The sequence below is a fragment of the Pseudonaja textilis genome, chromosome 3, assembly GCF_049901715.1.
Source record: "Pseudonaja textilis isolate UNSWEBS1 chromosome 3, rPseTex1.2, whole genome shotgun sequence".
Classification (NCBI taxonomy): domain Eukaryota; kingdom Metazoa; phylum Chordata; class Lepidosauria; order Squamata; family Elapidae; genus Pseudonaja; species Pseudonaja textilis.
Window position 1 is genome coordinate 63,569,591 of NC_141992.1, and position 21,510 is coordinate 63,591,100.

At 38.5% G+C, this 21,510-nt stretch overlaps 1 protein-coding gene across 5 annotated transcripts in view; it reads right to left on the reverse strand.

The window, feature by feature from the left end:
* Window positions 1-20,900, reverse strand: part of FYB2 (FYN binding protein 2) — a 35,394-nt gene extending 14,494 nt beyond the window's left edge. Inside the window, exons 1-9 of one of the 5 annotated variants that reach the window (XM_087929968.1) lie at window positions 20,744-20,900; window positions 15,068-15,788; window positions 12,355-12,492; window positions 10,124-10,157; window positions 5,126-5,220; window positions 4,389-4,420; window positions 2,194-2,311; window positions 1,461-1,593; window positions 1,318-1,358 (exon numbers count right to left, since the gene is read on the reverse strand). In XM_087929968.1, the coding sequence (XP_087786094.1) occupies window positions 1,318-1,358; window positions 1,461-1,593; window positions 2,194-2,311; window positions 4,389-4,420; window positions 5,126-5,220; window positions 10,124-10,157; window positions 12,355-12,492; window positions 15,068-15,755 (1,279 nt within the window). In that variant the 5' untranslated portion in view covers window positions 15,756-15,788; window positions 20,744-20,900. Of the gene's footprint in view, window positions 1-1,317; window positions 1,359-1,460; window positions 1,594-2,193; window positions 2,312-4,388; window positions 4,421-5,125; window positions 5,221-10,123; window positions 10,158-12,354; window positions 12,493-15,067; window positions 15,789-20,564 lie in introns of all 5 variants that reach the window. The other 4 variants (XM_026707165.2, XM_087929967.1, XM_026707161.2 and 1 more) reach the window with 4 other exon arrangements.
* Between the last annotated feature and the right edge of the window lie 610 nt (window positions 20,901-21,510).

Here is a 21,510-nt window from a genome sequence, read left to right on the forward strand (position 1 = left end):
TTCGTCTGATGACTGTAAAACAACTGGAAAAGTCTGACTCACAGACGAACACAATACAGAAGCCTCATGATGGCAGATGAGATTCTGCCAAAACGTTGCTACAACTTTAAAAGCACAACTATAATGACGTGGGAAAATACCTGAACAAAGCTGAATACCATACACACACACACACACACACAGAAAAAGGGAGGAAAACGTGATTCCTAGAATAGTTTGCTGGGCTATGAAAAAGAATAGACAAACATGGGATCCCACTCAGTGGAACACAGTCAGAAAGTGACTTCCCAGAAGACCACTGGATAACAATTGAAAAATAAGAACATGTATATTAAATATAAAAGTACTATGGTCCTTCTACTTTTAGAAAATTCATCAGATGCCCATTGGCAAATCTACAGCTTGAACATGTTCACAAGTCAAAGAGAAATCCTCAATATGAATTATATAATCAGTATATCTGAAAAATAAGGCTTTGTTAGTGAATGTTATTTGATTTCCTTTACATTTATGCTGGCATTATAAAATGTAAAGTAAAAATTAAAACATTAATTTTTATATTTACATTTTTACTTTACAAACTTTTTTATAACTGAGAAGCGTGTAGCTCAAATATTGCAATTTCAATCACCGGTGAACTTGGTTTTCTTCTTGTAAATGTTTTGTTATCAATTTAGTGACCCTTCACCTAAGAGAAAACCAAACTTACCAAACACTAAGATTCTGGTTAAAAAATATAAAAGTAAAATGAAAAAGTATCCCAAACAAACAGAAAGTTTAGATAAAACATAAGTTACACTCAGAACTGCATATGCTGCTAGATATGAAACACTGAAATAAATGTTTGCAGGTTTATGGCCAACTGGAGGGACACCTAAATCTAAAGTTCTACCCCTTGAATATTAAACTCCAAACTCTTCCAAAATTTGCCATGTATTATCCTTTTTCATGTGACAAAAGGGTGGCATTCTTAAACATGTGAGGTCTGACCATTTTTTGCTGAATTCGAACATATCTAAATTAAACTACTGGCCCCATTTACCTTTGAGAGTGTGGCCCGACATACTACTCAAAAGCTTTTAATATTTCTTTCCTAAAAGAATTTCAACCATGAAAAAATAAATAAATAAAGCCATAGGTTTTTTTTCCTTCTGTCTGGAGACACTCCAACTCTTTCCAATGGTTTGGGTAGTGCAAAGAATTCACTAGGAATCTGGAAGGTTTTTCAAGAGTTAAACCTACCTTTGCATGAGTTCTTTCAATAGTTGAATATTCAACCCCACTTTGTTCTATAAGAAGTGTTATTTTTATACTTACTGGAATGTAAAACAAATGATCTGTGGGCATCGGAGGATTGTCTGCAACACAACATTTAAACAAAGTAGTGTAAAAATACATTTGACATATTAAGAGTTCCAAAAAACTTACATGTACTTTCTAAATGTCTATAAAACACTTACAGGTCTCTCTCTATTCCTTCCACATCATCATACACTTCCTCTGCAGCTTGCTCCAATGTAGCAATTCTTATATCTGGGTTCCACTTCCTTTCATCCGTTCTTAAAGATTCCAGGCATACATAATCATCTGAAACTGGAGCAGAATTCTTGTTTCAAGCTCTCCTGAACATATACAAAAGAGTAAACCTGCCTAAATGCTGAAACCGCAACACACATTCTGAAGATCCAAGAAGAGAAAGCTATGAAAACTGCATCGGCTTTTCAATGCTTGTTTCTCCAAAATATACCATTAAGGAAGAAGCAGCCAACATTTTTTTGCCATGAGTGTCCCTCTACATTGTCCATGGACTTTAAAATTGCACTTACAGTCACAGAACCCAGTTGTTACAAAACAGGCTGGCTTGGGAATTCTGAGAATTGAAGTCCACACATCTTCAAGTTATTTAGGTTGAGAAACACCGCTATAAAATAATACAGTATCAAGTTTTTCCTAAAGACAAAAGCATATTCCACAAACATATGAAACAAATTACCATTACTATACACAAGTTCTTGCGATTGTCCCTCATCTCTCAACCTAGATGTACAAACATTAATTCTTCAATCCTTGGCAAGAAGTCAAGAGATACAAAGCCATCTGGTCAAGAGGTGTTAAGTATGTGGAGGTATAAAGGAATATGTGTCACTTAACTCAAGAATAAAGCAGCAGTAATATCAACATGCATTTACTCACAATCTCCATCCTTTGCCAATCCTTCTCCAGAGAAACACTGATTTGTTTCCTCTTGAGGCATGTTCTTCTCATTCCCTCTGATTTGGGGTTTCATGAATATAGTTCTGGGACTGCAAATCTGTTAGTACACATTACACTGCTTGGGTTAGAGCCCTTTCACGACATTCCTTGCTAAATTCATGATATAGCATAAAGCACCTCTTCTACAGTGGTGGGATTCAATTTTTTTGACTACCGATTCTGTGGGTGTGGCAGGGCAAAGGATACTGTAAAATCTCCAGTCAGAGGTGGTATTTGCCAGTTCTCCAAAAAAATTCTGCTACCGGTTCTCTAGAACTGGTCAGAACGTGCTGAATACCACCTCTGCTCTTCTACCATACAAATCAAAGTAGATTAAATAAAGTACTGAATTATTTCTGATCAGGCATCACACAGGCCCAAATCTGTTTAATTTGTCTCCATCTTTCATCTTTCTACATGTTTCATCATAAGAAAACATTCTCCAAACTGAATTCTTACCAGTAAATTCTACAGAACGTTTAAGTAAATGGGAAATGCTTCTTTCTCAAGCCAAAACCAGGAGAAGACAATATTATATTAGGTTAGCAGAAAATTCTAATGGGGAAAGAAATCCCCCCCAACCATTTTACATATGCAATATAAGCAATTATTCCATTTTCTCAATTAAAAAAATCTCCTGTAACATCTGTGAGTAGAATGGGCAGCAGCCTGCAAGGTTTTCAGAAAAGATACATCACTTTTCCAAGATAGTTTGTGCACATATAATCCAATCAGAAAATCAACATTAAGAATTGCCCAATTGAAGATCATACTTTGAGGATACCCAATACTATAGATTAGCAATTTCAAGAGACTGAGACTAATAACAGAAGACCAATGAAATCCGTAAGCAATTCTCCACTAGAAGCTGTTTACCATTCAGAATATCGAACTGTTCCTTCTTCAAATATCATGTTCATTTTTGTGTGAACACACACGGTCAGAGTTACTATATAGCTGCATAATTTAATCCTTGTATTAAAAACTTTTAAAAAAATCCCAGCACATAGAATACTGGTACATAAATATTCCTGACTTAATATTTCTTCAACCTATTTGTAGCAAAACAAAGAGTGCTTTAGTTTTCACAGATTGCTCACAAAATAATAGTTTTGTTGACCTGGACATTGTTTTAAGGAATATCGTGGTCTGCATCTATGTTCCATGTCATTCTAGTGAAATGTGGCTAGAATCCAAAAGACACTACTCAAAGTTTCCAAAGCATGCAGAGAAACATACACAAGGAAATTTTCCTTCCTGACTTTAATCCTTAACACCAAATGGGTTGTCATTTCAAACATTAATTAACCTTCCAAAACAACCTTTGAAGCACAAAGAAAAGTAGGCTGACACAAAAGTTATGGGAGAAATAACCTGCATGAAAAATAACTCATTTTAATGTTTGGGTGCTCGCCAGATGCTTCAGTTTATGTTATACTCATATAGAACATTTGAAGAAAATAATTGGTTTACTAGGAAAATTGGTTGAGAATTGTCTTGTTTGTTCAACACACTTTCAGTTCTATCAACAAATTAAATTGAACATATTTAGATTGTGTTTATATTATATAATTTTGGTTATATAATTGTAACCTACAACGCAATGGATGAATGAAGCCAATAACATTAAATTATCATCACAATTGCTTGACTTTGGGATTAGGTTCATCCAATTTAAATAATGAAATTGTTATGTGGAAAAAGAGTCAGTAATTAGCTATAATTTGTAAAATATTACCTTGGGTGTATTATTCTCAATGTGACATAAATTTTTAGCATCACAAATAGTAATTTGTCCTGAGATTAAAAAAATAACCAATTCGAGAATGCTAAAATTTGATGCATTTCTATTTTAATATTAATTCTCTCCTATGTAGGTGCTAGCTATAAACACACAATAAACAATAAGTTAAGGGAAGCTTAAAGGTGGGCAATTAATGGCTCCTTTATGAGCTGTGGACTCCAACTCCCAGAATTCCTGAGTCATAAAAAGGGGTCATTAATTGCCCACCCCTGAACTAAAGGGATAGATAGATATTTCTATAGCAAGCCAAGTTTTGGTGTGCTGATCTGTTGTTCTCTTTTTCTTCTCTCACTCCAATTATTTCATCAAACTAGAAATTGAAAGCACATACCTTAGTATCTTCCTTTTTCAAAGACTTGAAAGCTAGAATCAAGGTTTTGTAGAAATTAGTACATTCTTCTCTGTAGTTTATTTCAGCTAATTTTATAAAACTGGTAACTACAATAAGCAGTTATAGATAGATTGCTATATAACTTAAATTTTCCATCTAGGCTCCTTTACATTACCAGTTAAACAAAATGAACCCAAACTAATATTTTTTGAAGATTAAAACTGCCAGATTCCATACCCTATTAACACAGTTAGAAGTAATCTGAATTCTATTCTAATCCAAATCTTAAAAATTATAAAAAGAGTTTTTAAAAATGAGTTTAAAGTTAAATAGTACAAAAAGAAAAAAAATCCAAAAAAGCTTGATAAATGCTTGAAACGTAACACAGAATAAAAAATCAAAAGTTACAGTGCACTGATGATTTCAGTTAGTATCTAAGTACACTGATATTACCAAATCAGGTAATGAAACATGTATTAGCAAACAACAAAATCCAAACAGCATGAAGAACTAAATAGTTCAACCCAAAGCTACATATATTCTTTTCTGTTGGATTTAAAATGTTAACCGTTGACTAATTTCTCACCTCCGCTACTTAAATTCTCATACTTCTGCCACAGTGCTAATCACCAAATTCCCTCATGTTTCAAGCTAATGAGCCTTGGGAGTAGCTGCACATCTAATGAACAATGTACACCCATATAGTCTGCATAAATGAAACAACAGTTAAAACTCACAATGTATAGGCCGTTGAACAAAATTAGGACAGTTCTCTTGCTGTTCCTGGTAGTATATGGTTTCTTCATAGGTGTTCAAATCTTCCAGTTCAGTACTGAAAATAAAGGAAGGGCCATATCATTACCCTTTTCTGAAAAAGAACTTAGAAAACAATGAAAGTATTTGGATATTTTTGATTCCTTGATCCCAGAGATATACAGTACATTGGTTGGAATCAGTCCTGTTTCTCTTCATCAATTGAAGTTTACAGATGGTTCTACTAGCCAAGAAATCTTGGGAGTGGTTTATACAATGTACTACTTTTCAATGTTGTATGGAAATATACTCATAAAAGTAATATAGCAACACAACAGGACCTCTAATGTTGTTGGATCAACTCTCTATAAGTTCTGCAACATTGAGAATCCCCCAAAAAGAACATGGAAAATAATATTCTACATTTTCAAGTATTTTTTTGCAAGAATGAAAGTTGTCTATACTTTTGAGAGAGGATAGTGCTTATTAGGGCCATGTGTAAAACCACTTCAGAAATTCAGTTGAAAGCTAATTTGATCAAATGTAAAATCAACTTTTCCAAATCAGATAATTTGGAATTAAACTGTCAAATCAAATCTCTCCAAAAGAAACCAAGCATCAATGGTCTTCTGTATATGAAAACACAGCTTTCTTCCTATAACCAAAATGATAGGAATAACTCAATTCAATAGTTTTATTCAGATATTTAAATTAACTTGATTTGACCATTCGCTTTGGAAATACAAATTGAATCACTGATTTGAATCAAACTCATCTGATTATACAGATTGAAATGATAAATGACTTTTTACAATGAGTTGCAAAAAATAGATGCAAAATATGAAGCACCTGGACACAGGAGGATAATAATTAATTAATAATTAGATAGATTCTTTGGGGATCAGTTCAGGAGAAACATGGAATTCACAACTGAGAATGCCAACCCCAACTAGTTGAGTTCTTCAGATTGTAAATAACAATTATGTGGTCCACACATGCTAACCAATCAGGAACAAGTCATATAAAATTTAATAAAGTGTTTTAAACAACTTGAACAAATAAATAAATGTGCTATGTTCTATAAATCACCTAATACTCAACATCATGCCTACTTAATATCCAGCAACTATAGAGGCAGTTTGGTATAGGGCAGGGGTGTCAAACTCAGTTTTATTGAGGGCCACATCAGGGTTGTGTTTGACCTCGGGGGGGCTGGGTAGGCATGGCCAGTATGGACATGGCCAGCTCAATGTCACTTGAGTCAGGGGCACCTGTGGTGGCCTGAGCGCTCTGAGCTCCTTTTTCATTGGCAGAAGCACCGTGGACCAGTCCTTCACTGTTTTCAGGGTGGCCCCTTAGCCCCTTAGAACCTTATGGGTTGGATCTGGCCCACAGGCCTTGAGTTTGACATCCCTGGTATAGAGACTAAGGTACTAGGCCAGAAACCAGGAGACCTTAAGTTCTAGCCCTGCCTTAGGCATGAATCTAGTTGGATTGTCTTTGGCCCAGTCATTGTCTTTCAGCCCTAAGATGGAGGCAAAGACAAACCAATTTGAAATCTTGCAAAAACAACAACAACCACAAAAACCCAGAGGGTTAATCCAAGCTTTCACCAGGAATCAATAGTGACTTAAAGGCAAATACACTCCCTCCTCCCCCACAAATGGACCAAAAAAAATCTAATACTCAGCCTAGGGTATGAAAAACCTGAACATTTTGCACAAGATCATATAGTTCTCAACTTACAACCATTCATTTAGTGACCAAAGTTACAACAGCATTGAAAAAAGTGACTTATGACTGGGTTTTTTTTACATTACAATCCTTTTAACCTCTCCAAAGTCATGTGATCAAAATTCAGACACTTGGCAACTGGTATGTATACATTTCATGACGGTTGCAGTGTCCTGGGGTCATGTGATCACGTCCTGCGACCTTTTGACAAGCAAAGTCAATGGGGAAGCCAGATTCACTTAACAACCGTGTTACTAACTTAACTGCAGTGGTTCACTTAACAATTGTAGCAAGAAAGGGCACAAATGGGGCAAAATTCAATTGTCTTGCTTAGCTGTGGAAATTTTGGGCTCAACTGTGATCATAAGATGAGGACTACCTGTAATGTTGATCTCTTCATGAATGTCAAAAGCTAGACTTTAAAAGAGCTGAGGCATGTGGACCAGCTACAGGTATTCCTCCACTTACAACCACTAATTTAATGACCATGAAGTGACTTATGACTGTTTTCACACTTATGATCATTGAAGCATCCTCACAATCACATGATCAAAATTGGGCTGCTTCGCAACTACAGTAGTTCATATTTATGATATGTCATGCCCCTGTTGGAGACTTACTCTGAGGGAGAGGAGGAACAGCCAACAGGGAGTGGAAGTGCGGCTCTGGAGGTTGTGGAGGAGGCTGGGAAGGGAAGAGGCCAACTGGGCAGTCAGAGGAAGAACCAGGCTTATCCCCTCTTCATCCTAGGACATACAGGGAGGAACGGAGAAGGGAACAATGTGGCTTACAGGAGAGGAAGCGGCCATGATACTCCTCATTGGCTGCAGCTGGGGGGAATAGTATATAGGAGGGGCATTTAAAACACAGCATTGCTAGAAGCAAAGCATGCTTTATTTCTGGCTGAGGTTTATCTTGGTTGGTGTTCTTCAAAAGGACTGTGCCTTGTTATCTTCTTGAAGTTTGTAATTAATTATCCTGGTTTGTCATGAAAATTCCTTCAGTGAGGTTTGTTTTGGTTTTTTATTTCTCCGTTATCTGTTCTTTGAGTTTGGACTGTAATTCTTTCTTTTGGAGACTATTTTGGAAAGAGTTCAATCTCCAACTGCGAACAATTGAACAGTGGGGCCAAGTTGGAGGCATTAAAGGAAATTTATTTATGTTTGGGAATTTATTACGTGTGTGCTGCTTCCCAGATGATCACATGATGGTTGCAGTGTCCCAGGGCCAAGTGATCACCTTTGCAACTTCCTGACATGCAGCCAATGGGGAAAGCAAATTCACTTAACAACCATGTTACCATCTTAAGAATTGCAGGGATTCACTTAACGGTGGCAAGAAAGGTCAGAAAATGGAGCAAAACTTAGCAGCTGTCTTGCTTAGGAATAGAAATGTTGTACTTTTGAATTTGTACACAATTCAAAGCTGTGGTCCTAAATTGAGGACTACCTGCAGTTTATGAGCATGGCCAAATAATCCTTACTTTTATTAAACATTATAATGTAGCCAAGACTACTGGAAGTGGACTGGAAGCCACAGGACACCAGATGTGCAATCAAATACCACAAAAAGTAGTAATCAGCCATCCAATATTCAACAATCTACTTCAAAATTTATTTATTATAATGATAAAGCTGAAATATAAATTAAGAGCGCTACCTAAACAAACGCAAACTCAAAATATGTCATTTGTACATCTAGAAAAACCAATTAACTGCTAAATGTTGTCTTGAAAGTGACTCTCGCTCATCCAACCATCATTGGGATAGTTGCTGCTCAGCCTCAAGGGTGACAATGAATTATGTGTCTCAGAGTTGGCTACACCCAGGCAGTGCTGGACACATTAATGCCCAATAAATCCTTTTGAGGTTTTGGAAGTTTAGCTCGAGACTCATTATTTAATTGGGGTAACTGCCGGAATCCTGACACCTGACCTTTGTCTGCTTACCACAGTATCAGATACAGAAGGGACATATGTTTCTAGAAAGAAAGATCCAGAAACCCAAGTCATGTTGCTGTCTAAACAGAACCTACCAGACATCTTAACCCACATTCTTTCAAGACATGCAAACCACTGTAATCAAAATCCACGTGCTGTTGAAATTCACGGATACCTATAATGTAAGCATTTTTGGATTGAGCAAATGAAAATATTTGCAATCTTTGGTTTATAGAACTTCAAAAATCTCAAGTCAGAGACAATGAAGAAGGGAGTGTGGGGAGCAATTTCTCTTGTTGGAGAGAAAAGAAAAAAAAATGCACATTATTTCAGATCCCCAGAACATGTGTACTTCATGTTCACAGACAGGTTGGTTCAAAGGGATTAAGTCCAAATAGAAGTAGTGATGCTGTAATATTTAGGAAAAAAAACACACAACAAGGAAATACTCAGCCAAATGTTTGCATTACCATTTTCAATGTTGTCTATAAAAATATTTATATCCCTGATTTAAGCCCGATTAGAGATGGTTTGTGTATAACACTTCCGTTCAGCTTTTCTTCCAAGACAATGTAACCAATGCAGCTTTGCTTTTCTCCCAAGGAGGAAGGGAGGACGCTCAAGCCTAGCCTATGAAATAGATTAGACTGCGATACAGATTTGCTACTTCCCAGGCAAATCTACGAATATTCCACATTGAAGTCTGCTGCTAAAAATTATGATGCAAGTCAAGAAAGCTAATTGTGACGGATGGATTGGCTCCAGTTGTGAGCATCTCAGCAGTGAGCAGGGAAATGAGAGATAGTAGTTCATAACAATGCTTTGCATTAATGATTTTGGCAAAAGGTAATAAAAGGTAAAAACACTAGGAATATTTCCTGAAGCAAATCTTTTCAATTACAGTATGGTTTATAAAGCAGAGATATAGCACCCATAAATTTATTCCTGTTCTGTTTTATTTTTTAATGCAAAGAACACTGCTGTAATCATGTTCACCCAAGAAAGCCAGTAATGAAGGAATTTTATTAGATGTTTACAATTTTTCTCTCTTCACTTTAACTTCTTTCTCCTCTACTGAACCTACTAGCTGTTGCATACATAAATACAAAACTGAGGATAGGACACATATATACAAAGGCAGTTTCTGAATTTCATTTTTAAGATAGAACATATGTACCCACAAAACACTTCACAAAAGGCAGCTTGGCACTGCTATTTACAGAAACCTGATACCACAGGCAGGATATACACATAAAGGAAATCTGAAATGAATTCCTAGGCACTAAGGATATACTGTATATTCACTTACATTTCGGGTGTCAAGTATGCATCATCTGGATTATCTGGGGGAAAAAACATTTAAAGGAAATTATTACTGGAACCATACAATATAACAGAGAAGTTAAATTCACCAGTGTAGTGCTTGAATGGATCCATTCTCAGTAGGAGTTCCAGAGGTTTCTGGATTTCCATAAACTTATCTCAAGCTTTAGATAAATTATTGGGTTAATATTGGAGAAGACTATGAGAAAAATATCTAAATAGAAGTTTCATTATATAGCAGGGTTGCTTAACCATAAAATGGATAGCATATACAGGTGAAACTCGAAAAATTAGAATATCGTGCAAAAGTTCATTTATTTCAGTAAAGCAGCTTAAAAGGTGAACCTAATATATGAGATAGATTCATTGCATGCAAAGCAAAATAGTTCAAGCCATGATTTGTCATAATTGTGATGATTATGGCTTACAGCTCATGAAAACCCCAAATTCACAATCTCAGAAAATGAGAATATTGTGAAAAGGTTCAATATTCTAGGATCAAAGTGTCCCACTCTAATCGGCTAATTAAGCCATAATACCTGCAAAGGGTTCCTGAGCCATTAAATGGTCTCTCAGTCTGGTTCAGTAGGAATCACAATCATGGGAAAGACTGCTGACCTGACAGGTTTGCAGAAAACCATCATTGACTCCCTCCATAAGGAGGGAAAGCCTCAAAGGGTAATTGCAAAAGAAGTTGGATGTTCCCAAAGTGCTGTATCAAAGCACATTAATAGAAAGTTATGTGGAAGGGAAAAGTGTGGAAGAAAAAGGTGCACAAGCAGCAGGGATGAATAGGCAGCCTGGAGAATATTGTCAGGAAAGGGCCATTTAAAAATGTTGGGGACTTTCACAAGGAGTGGACTGAGGCTGGAGTCAGTGCATCAAGAACCACCACACACAGACCGATCCTGGATGTTCAAATGTTGTATTCCTCTTGTCAAGCTGCTCCTGAACAACAAACAACATCAGAAGCATCTTACCTGGGCTAAAGAAAAACAGACCTAGTCTGTTGCTCAGTGGTCCAAAGTCCTCTTTTCTGATGAGAGCAACTTTTGCACCTAATTTGGAAACCAAGGACCCAGAGTCTGGAGGAAGAATGGAGAGAGACACACTGCAAGATGCTTGAACTCCAGTATGAATTTTCTACAGTCTGTGTTGATTTGGGGAGCCATGTCATCTGCTGGTCCACTGTGCTTCATTAAGTCCAGGGTCAACACAGCCATCTATCAGAAAATTTTGGAGCACTTCATGCTTTCTTCCGCAGATGAGCTTTATGGGGATGCTGACTTCATTTTCCAGCAGGACTTAGGACCTGCCCACACTGCCAAAAGCACCAAAACCTGGTTCAATGACTGTGGGATTACTGTGCTTGATTGGCCAGCAAACTTGCCTGACCTGAACCCCATAGAAAATCTATGGGGCATTGCCAAGGGAAAGATGAGAGACATGAGACCAAACAATGCAGAAGAGCTGAAGGCCGCTATTGAACCATCCTGGTCTTCCATAACACCTCAGCAGTGCCACAGGCTGATAGATTCCATGCCACGTCGCATTGAGGCAGTAATTGCTGCAAAAGGGGCCCAAACCAAGCACTGAGTACATATGCATGCTTATACTTTTCAGAGGGCCGATATTGTTCTATATATAATCCTTGTTGTATTGATTGCATGTAATATTCTAATTTTCTGAAATTATGGATTTGAGATTTTCATGAGCTGTAAACCATAATCATCACAATTATGACAAATCACAGCTTGAACTATCTTGCTTTGCATATAATGAGTCTTTCTCATATATTAGTTTCACCTTTTAAGTTGCATTACTGAAATAAATGAACTTTTGCACAATATTCTAATTTTTTGAGTTTCACCTGTAAATTTAATTAAAAATAAATAAAAATATGGAATCAAAGGAGTTAAAGATGATATTTGTCACTCATTGAAACTTGATGCCAATTAGTGTGGAGAGCCACAGTGATGCAGGACACTTTGGACTGAAGAACCTGAGAAACGGGGAAAGCCTTAGAATAGCAGCAAACATCACTTCCTGAATTGTGGGGAAAAAGCAAAATAATCCCAAATTTAAATGAACAAATTCTTTCATTGTTCAACTGCTATCAGGATATGTTGAAATAAGTACCTCACTCTATTACAAATGACTGCAGTTCTGGGCACCTAGTAACCATTTCTTTGCAATGCCACCAAGAAAGTACCCTACCTGGACAATTCTGCTGGAAGGCAGCAAGATCTACCTTGGGAGGTCTTGGTGGCTTCTTTGGAGGAGGACCAAGCTCTTTGATAGAAGGGAGGAGCTTGATTTTTGGAAGCTTGGTATTTTCATCATCAGGACATCTTTCTGTACCAAAGAAATGAAACGATCTTAAGATTTGAGGAAAGAGGAGTAGAAAATGTATATTCATGAAACAACAAATTGTTTTCTTCTGGTTCTAGCATCTTTCTTTCCTATTAAAAGTTATGTAGGAAAGGTCCATGCCAATGTATGCCTGCACTGGCCTTTCAGCTACAGAACTGGCAGCATCTGTACCACAGTAACTGACAAGGTATCATTTAATCTCCTCCAAACTTTGGTTCCTAGTATTTTGGAGGGAAAGGGAGAACCATTCATCCAAATGTTACAGTATGAATGGGCAATTTTTTGATCATAGGAACCATACTTCTCCTTTTTTAAAAAAAAATATTTGATGGATGAACCCTGCAATGAATGAGCAGTGATGCAAAAATATAATTGAAGCAAAGCGGGACAGAGGACTTGTGTTTTGGGGGAAGGGTAGCTAAAGTATATCCGCCTTAAAGGACTGGACTCATTCTTTTTTATTCTTGTACTTTTCTGCAAAAAAACAAACAAACTCCCAACCTGACAGAAAATCATACTGCTGTTTAATCTGCAGCAAAGCAAGTAATTTTAAATACATTGGACTTAATGGAAAGACTCATTGACACAGAGAGAGATCCCTAGATTACTTTGGACCAGTCGTTCCTCCTAAGTTCAACCTATATTAAATTGTTATGGCATAAAATTAATGAGCTGCTTCCTAGGCTATGTCACTTCTCTGAGAAAACATGAATGTGGTAAACAAATAAAAATAATGGCCCTGGGGACTGCAAAAAAATTGCAGCCTTGCATATTGTATATTGTGGAATTGAAAAAAGAGAAGGGTTCAACCCACATTATTCAAAGCCTAGAGCAACTTCCCCAAATTTAGGAGTTTTTGATTAAAAAAGGGAGAGAAAAGGCATGGCAGCACAGAAACAACATGGACAAAACAGTTGAAGTTTCTTTTAATTTATGAAACTTATATGGCCATCCATCTATCCAGTGAAACTTTGTGAGACTATATAAATTTGATTAATAAAATCATTACTTCCCACCTATTATTTGCTTAAATGGGACAGCCAAATACATTTCCTACATAAAATAATTTCTATTTTTTTTTCTGTGGATGTTGTCATAAATATAAAACCTAAAGACATTCAATGAAACTATAGGATAGAAAGAGCATTACTTCTTCACACAACCAAAGGATATTGGACAATGTTGTGCTGGAAAAGGCCACCAATAACCAAAAGCCATGATAACTATGGAGTTACTGATTTTAAGAACCCGTATGTCACTTTATAAAATCAACTCAGTTTTTCAATGTTCTTTTGCTGAGGAAAATGAATAAGACGACATGATGATGCATCTCTCCTGCACGCAGAGTGGAAAATAAGCAGCTAATAAGATGGGATGGGTATGATCTTGCAGAACTTGTTTATGTTATTTTATGACAGCCACACTGTATGCTAGACTCATAAAAAATGGGGGTGGGGGGGAGGGAAAGCCTGTGACTCATTACTGAAAAGCCACCTAGAAAGGTCAGTTGGGAGAAAATTCTGGAAGCTACATTCAAAATCTTTTGTATGAATCACCTGCATAACCGTAAGTTGGCAAAATTTGCCGCTTAATGTTAAGTTCCTCTTTGTGAGGCAACTTTTTCTGGGGGAAAAATAAAATCAATTAAATATTAATCTTCTTCAGTGTTGGCTTTGGTCTTGGATTTTGTGAAGATTTGTCAAAGCCAGAGTTTCCCAATGGTAGGTTTCTCCTCCTGAGTTTGCAAAAAATTCATTTCAGCAGCCACAACAGCATGTTCTGAATGTTTGTCTGGGGAGCCACCACATTTTTTTTTCTTTTTGGTTACCATTAGAGCAAGCACATTGCTTAATATTTATGAAGAACATACGCTGATTAGTAACTGGTTGGGTGCCATCACTTCAAGGCTTTAATCAAACAATAGAGAAATAACACAGTCAGAAAACTTAATCTTTATCCATCTCCTACCAGTATTAAGCTATAGTCTGTAAAACAAGGCATGAAGTTCACTGTTGCATTCGCTGTCCTGTTGTCAGAGCCTATGTATCAAGTTGATTTGATGGTATGTTGGGAAAAGCTTTATGATATTTTGGCTCTCAAATGTCCCCAAAGAGAAGTTCAGCTTATGTTAGTTTAAGAATTGTCATTCTAATAAAGAAGGGGAGTACCTTCTATGATGGCTAGCGTGATATGGACCTTTATCTACCACAACCCTCTATTACCACCCAATTTTGTTAAGAGTGAATATATATTTTATAGCTTCATAATAGAAATAAAGTCAACAGAACCTATTTGTATTGGACTCTTCCACATTTGTAAGCAGTGAGACAAGATGACTTAAAGAACACAAAAGGCAAACTATCTGTACTAACCCTAGCTTACAATCTCAAAAGAAAAAAAACAGTTATCACCAATGGATGTATGATACTTCTAAAGGCTAGGAAGCAGCTGTAAACTAACCACTTTTTGCCTGTGCTCTGGCTATAATTGCTCTTAGACTTACTTGAAGCAAATATAACTGGCTTAATATCAGAAAAAAAAAAACCATAATATTTACCATTTGAGACCTTGCTTAGACTGTTCAAATTGTTCGAACTACTTGGAGAAAAACCAGCAACCACTTTATTTAAGCTTGCATGACTTCTTGGAGGAACTGGAGGTGAAGTTGTAGGAACACATTCATTGTGTACAGGGGATGAAGGCTTACACACATCAAGAGCCACCCCTTGCTTAAGTCCAGCTATTTTTGCTTTGTCCTCTGTCGAAATCGCAACATTAACAACTTTGGGGTGGGAAAGAGAAGTTGTCCTGATTGTATGCTGTGGTGGTGTTGCACCACATTTCCAGTCACCTTGTGCTGAAGCACTTTCCCAAATGTGCAGTGTGTTGCGAAAAGAACTGCTTGCTCCTTCAGACCCTTGAGGTCTTGGATGTGGTTTCTGTAATTCTTCCCGCAATGAAGGTGGCTTGCAAATGGCCCCAGAGAGGTTGGGGTCCTTCCTATCTTTGAGCTTGACCTTTGGGAATATCATAGGCTTGACTTGCCTGAGTTCCAGTTTCTGTGACGTGTAACTGAATTGCTTGGTTTGCTGTTCAGGATCTGGAACCTGCCTTTGGTTCAAGGGTTTTGGCGTGGGATGAGACACAGACGAGCCGCCGGTATTTTGCCGTGGACTGAATTTGGTAGTAGGCTTCTTTGCAGACTCCAGGAGCATATTGGAAAAATTGGAATCATTTTGAAACATTGCTCGGAGACTGCCAAAGTCTCTGGGCTTTTCCTAAAAAAGAGAAAAGGTAATTGTCAGTTGCAGAAGTCCCAGTGAATTACTGCCTGGTGAAAATGTAACTCTGTCACTCAGGCTGGAACTAAATTAAAATCTTTCCAGGCCTCCTCCGAATATCCATTGTATAACAGTAATAGTTTAATCATTAGCATATTGGAGCTAATACTAATATAAATAACAAAAGCTGAATAGAAGCACAACAAGGGAAGACTGAAATCCTTGTAGTGAGGAAATTATGTCCAATTACCTACTATTAGTAAGAAGAGATTTTTCACTGGATTACTTCAGAAGTAGTTAATCTGGTAACCTTCAGAACTCCTGGACTGTATTTCCTACTTTCCATTAGCCATTTTCACTAGAGTTAATGTGAGTTCGAGTCCAAAACTTAATCTGGAAAGTTCCTGATAATCTGCCCATGGAGAACTCTAAATCAAATCTATCTTAATGACAACTATTCTTGCTTTTCTCTCTAATTCTTGCCATTAATAGGCTGGAAACTATACAAAATGTAATGTTGTTTGGTGGGAGTGAAAATGAGATGGAAGGGGGAAAACCACTTAAAATAACAAAGCCCTTTTTGCAATAATAACTTTTCTCCCCAGAAATCAACCCAGAAATCAGCAAATAATGACTCAGAGCCTCACTGTAACTATTTATTTCTTCCTGTTTTAAAAAGGTCCTCCAGATATGTTAGAACCACCTTCCCCAGAACAGACAACAAATTCTGGGAATTATGGACAACAAATTCTGGGAATTACACACTTTGCAAATTTGGAGGCTGCCACAAAGAGGAAGAGGGTGGTACTAGCTTGAACCATCTGACGAACTGAATGGACTCGCTTAGTTTGAGGAACATGTATGTTAACTGGATTTATCCTAAAATAGATCAGAGATTAGAAAAGAGATTAGAAAATCTGGAGAAACAGACAACCCTAGACAGAAGTTCCATTATGCTGAAAAAGAGGCCTGCTGACGGCCTTAATGAGAAAGCAACACAATTGAGCCTTGTCCTGGGCTGTTATTGAATTTTATATAATTGCATCCAACTTATTAAATACCAAATGGTCTCCTCTGAATAACCTCTCATAGTCAACGCCAGTGTTTCCACATTAAACAGTGTGATGTAAAGCATCCAAGGGATACTTCAGTTGTTCTGATTGTACTAGAGCAGCCAGCTGCACGATGCAACCAGCCATGCCAAAGGCTCTAGTTGAAACTGGAATCTATCTGCAATTAACACTGCCATACAAGAAAGACAAATGAAACCCACTGATCTTCATCTAAAACACCACGCAGAGTTATGGCTATAACCAATGGCAGCGAAGATTAAATAAACAGCATTGTGTCTGCAGCATGGGCACAATATCTGCATGCTTTTTTAAAGAACAAAAACAGCCCAAGCACTCAGGACTGTTTACGGTTCTTTACTGAAAACCAGGTGCTCCTCTATTTCTGAATTTCTCTTAGATGGTACTCAGAGATGGCCCAATGAAAACAGAAGCCTTTGCCAGGTCACAACACTGCAACAAGGCATCCCAGAAGGATTATATTCCTGAGAAGAATTATGGTATTATGAGTTAAAACACAGCTGAAACAACAGAGCTGGATGCCTCTGCTTCTAAAGAGCACCACAGGTGCCACGGCTCATCCATGAAGCACAGCACAGCACAGCATGCTGGAATTTGAATGTAGCTCTGACAAAACCAAGGATTCTGCGGTGGCACAATACACACACAACAGATCATTCACTATACTCCCCTCAGAACCGGGAGAATTTACCAATCCTTTTTTCCTTACAACCTACTCTGATCCTTTTTAAGAAATCGGATTGGTTTCCCACCTTCATTATTCTACAAATAACTCAAAGTAGCAAACATCCAAACACAACATCCAACTCCTATTTTTCCCACAACTACAATGCCGTGTGGTGTGCTGGGGTGAGAGAGGGGGACCGGCCCAAAGCTGCCCAACTGGCTTTCAGGACTATGATGGGATTTGATCTCACGATCTCCTGCTTTTTAGCCTGGTACCTTAACCACTTGTTATGGCATCTTGTTAAACCTTAATTTTTAAGGCAAGGTATCCTAATGCAAGATTGGGGGGGGGGAGTTCCCTTCTTTCCTACCCCAAATCAAGTTTAATAAAGCCTAAGAATACTTCACTTATTACCTTTCTAACTAAGAGAGAAAAAGAGAGCAATTCACCATGGAGGAAGAAGAGAGAGAGGATCTCTATTACTAATTAGAAATCTTTTCCATACGCAAACACCTCTGAAATAATTTTTCTCAAGTTCAATGGTAATGTAACACTTCACTCAACAAACCAGGAATTCCTCTGGAATATAATGCACCTAGAATTTTCTAAGATATCTCAGTCCAATAGACGACCAATGTTTATGACTAACACGAAGCTATAAACTGTATTTTACAAGGCACTATAGTTGTGTCATATCAGATAAACCACATTACGCATCAGTACAACCATACAACATGTAACAGTACTATGTGTTGGTACAAATATAATACTGAAATCTAGAGATACATGTTTCACTTATGTTCTACAACAGGGCTGTTGAATTCCCAGCCCACGGGCCAGATGCGTCATGGGCTGGCCACGCCCATGCCCAGTTTAGCAGAGAGGAAAAAAGTCCTGATACATCACGTGACACCACCAGGATTATGTGAGTTTGACACCTCTGTTCTACAGTGACAATAAATTCAATAGTTGAAGTTGTTTACTCTCTAACAAGACTAGAAGTTTTTTATTGCCTAAAAAAGCAATAAAAAGCAATTTTTATTATTAAAATCCAAGCAATACAAACTATTTTTCTCTCCAACTTTTAATTAAGCTTACAATAAGTCTATGAACATTAGGGTAGGATGGCTGGGAATTATGATGTAATAGTAACAGAGTGGGAAGGTCTTCTAGCCCAACTCCTTGCTTAAGCAAGCGGCCCTATACCCATGATGGTGAACCTATGGCATGTATGCCAGAGGTGGCACGCAGAGCCCTCTCCCTGGGCACATGAGCCGTCGCCCCAGCTCAGCTCCATCGCACATGCATGTGTACCTCCCACCAGCCAGCTGCACTTCAGGTCTCTGCCATTCATACATGGGGGCGGGGCATGCAGTAGTTGTGCATGCATGCATGGGGCGCATATGCAGGGTTCATGCGCACATGAGCAGGATACATGCACAGGATTGCCTGTGCATGCACATGGTGCAGGGGCCACCCTTGCATGTGTGGGGGCACAGGGCATGCACATTTTGGGCACTTGGTGCCAAAAACATTAGACATCATTGCCCTATACCATTTTGGACAAATGACTATCCAATCTCTTCTTAAAAACTTCCAGTGAATGGAGCACCTACAACCTCTGGAATAAAAGCTTTTTTGTTTTGCTGATTATTTGTTCTCACTGTCAGAAAATTTCTCCTTAGTTGGGTATTTCTTTGGTAAGTTTCCAACTGTTATTTCTTGTCCTGCCCTTAGGTGCTTTGGAGCCTAGATTGTTCCTATCTTCTCTGTAGCAGCCCTTCAGTGCAGAAAATCAGATCTTTTTCTCCAAGGAATTTTCTAAGTGATTTTGGGGGAGAGTAATGATCAAGAGTACAAGAACAGAACAATACCCATCACGCACCAAGGTTTGTAAGGGTATGTAATTGCACTTTAAAAATCTAGAACTAATTTTGTAAATCGAGACATTAACATTTGAACTACTATAAGTCCATGTATTTGACATACACTAAATAATAATAAAATTATAAATCAAAAGGGGAACATGCTGGGAGAGTCATTTATTTCCGGGTAGTAAATACTCTGATCTTAGGAGGCACATGTTGCCACATGCACAGGGACTACAACTAGACTGACACACACTGCACCCAGGAAGTATCTACTCATGCAGGTTTTCCCCGCTAATCCATCAACAGGTACTCAAAATATCCAAAAAAAAATTAAAGGAAAAGAAGCCATTTTTCAGGTAGCTTCACAATTAAAAAATAAATGGAACAATTTCCAGTGCAGACCATCTGAGGGAGTCTCAAGATTGCTACTGTACAATCTGGGCTCTCAGAACCAGTTCCATTCTTCAGTGGATCTTACTTTGTGTCCAAGTTTTAAGCTACAACATAATCATAATTTTTAAAAATGGCACTACCTTGTCCGGTGACTATTAGGCAGAATTAAAACGGAACTGGCCACAAAAACATAACATTAGGAAAGGTAGCAGTAAAAGAGACAGTCAGCTGTAACTCTTTGCTAAATTCCGGTTTTAGCCTTTTTTTTTTTTCAGCCAGCTTTAGCCTTAGGTAAAAGATTGCAGGTTTAAGTAGATTGTAAAGAGAAGCCAGCTAGAAGAAATGGGAAGCGTCTCCCGCCCTCCCCACCCCCCCGCTTCTGTTGTACTAGGAATGTTTATAGAGAAGCCACGTGTGCAGGTGGATAAAGTTCACTTCAAAAACGTGAACCCGCTGAACAAACTCCAGCACCAAAGGCAAGCAAGGGTTCCCCCGTCCAGACGCTGTACCTTGTTCTCTAGACAATAATGCTTTACTCTAGAAACCAAACCAAAGTATAGCTACCCTTCTCCTCCTCTAAAGCAGTCCGGGCCCGATCTACTCCTGCTCCCCCCACCCCAAAATACCCCAAGCCCGCTTTCCTATTGCGCATGGCACCGATCCTTCACCAGCTGCAAGCCGCGTTAAGAGTGAAGAGAAGCCGTATTTTGTCCCCAGCCCCACAAACCCAACCTCTGGCCGGAAGAGTTACCATGTCCATATTTTCCCTCTTTTTGTCGTACTCCTTCCCAAGCCGGCTCCACTCCTCCCAAGCAGCCCATGCCTTGGCTCAAAAGGAAAGGAGTCTGGCCAACTTCCTCTATCCCGAACTGCCGAGGGAAAGCCGGCAGCGAGAGGCAGAGGAGGAGCGTCGATGCAGAAGAATCGCACCTGAGCTCAGGAACCGGCTCCTCCCCGTCTAAAGAATGGGGCCGTCTGGCGAGCCAGATTAGGTTCACCTGTCAAAAGAGCTAGCTCTGAGATGGAGCGTTCTCCCTCTCGCTCCCTGCCTCCTCCTCCTCCTCCCTCCCTCCCTTCTTCCTCACTCTTTCTCTCCCTCCTTCCTGTCCAAAGCCTGTAGAGCCAGATTAGGTTCACCTGTCAAAGAAGCTGAACAGAATAGAGTAAGAGAGTTGGAAGGGACCTTGGAGGTCTTCTAGTCCAACCCCCTGCTTAGGCAGGAAACCCCACACCACTTCAGACAAATGGTTATCCAACATCTTTTTTAAAAACTTCCAGTGTTGGAGCCTTCACAACTTCTGGAAGCCTTCACAACTTCTGATTAATTGTTCTAACTGTCAGGAAATGTCTCCTTAGTTCTAAGTTGCTTCTCTCCTTGATTAGGTTCCATCCATTGCTTCTTGTCCTGCCCTCAGGTGCTTTGGAGAATAGCTTGACTCCCTCTTCTTTGTGGCAGCCCCTGAGATATTGGAACACTGCCATCATGTCTCCCCTGGTCCTTCTTTTCATTAGACTAGGCATATCCATATTCCTGCAACTTTTCTTCAAATGTTTTTAGCCTCCTGTCCCCTAATCATTTTTGTTGTTGTTCTCTGCACTCTTTCTAGAGTCTCAACATCTTTTTTACATCATGGGGACCAAAACTGAATGCAGTCTTCCAAGTGTGACCCTACCAAGGCATTATAAAGTGGTATTAA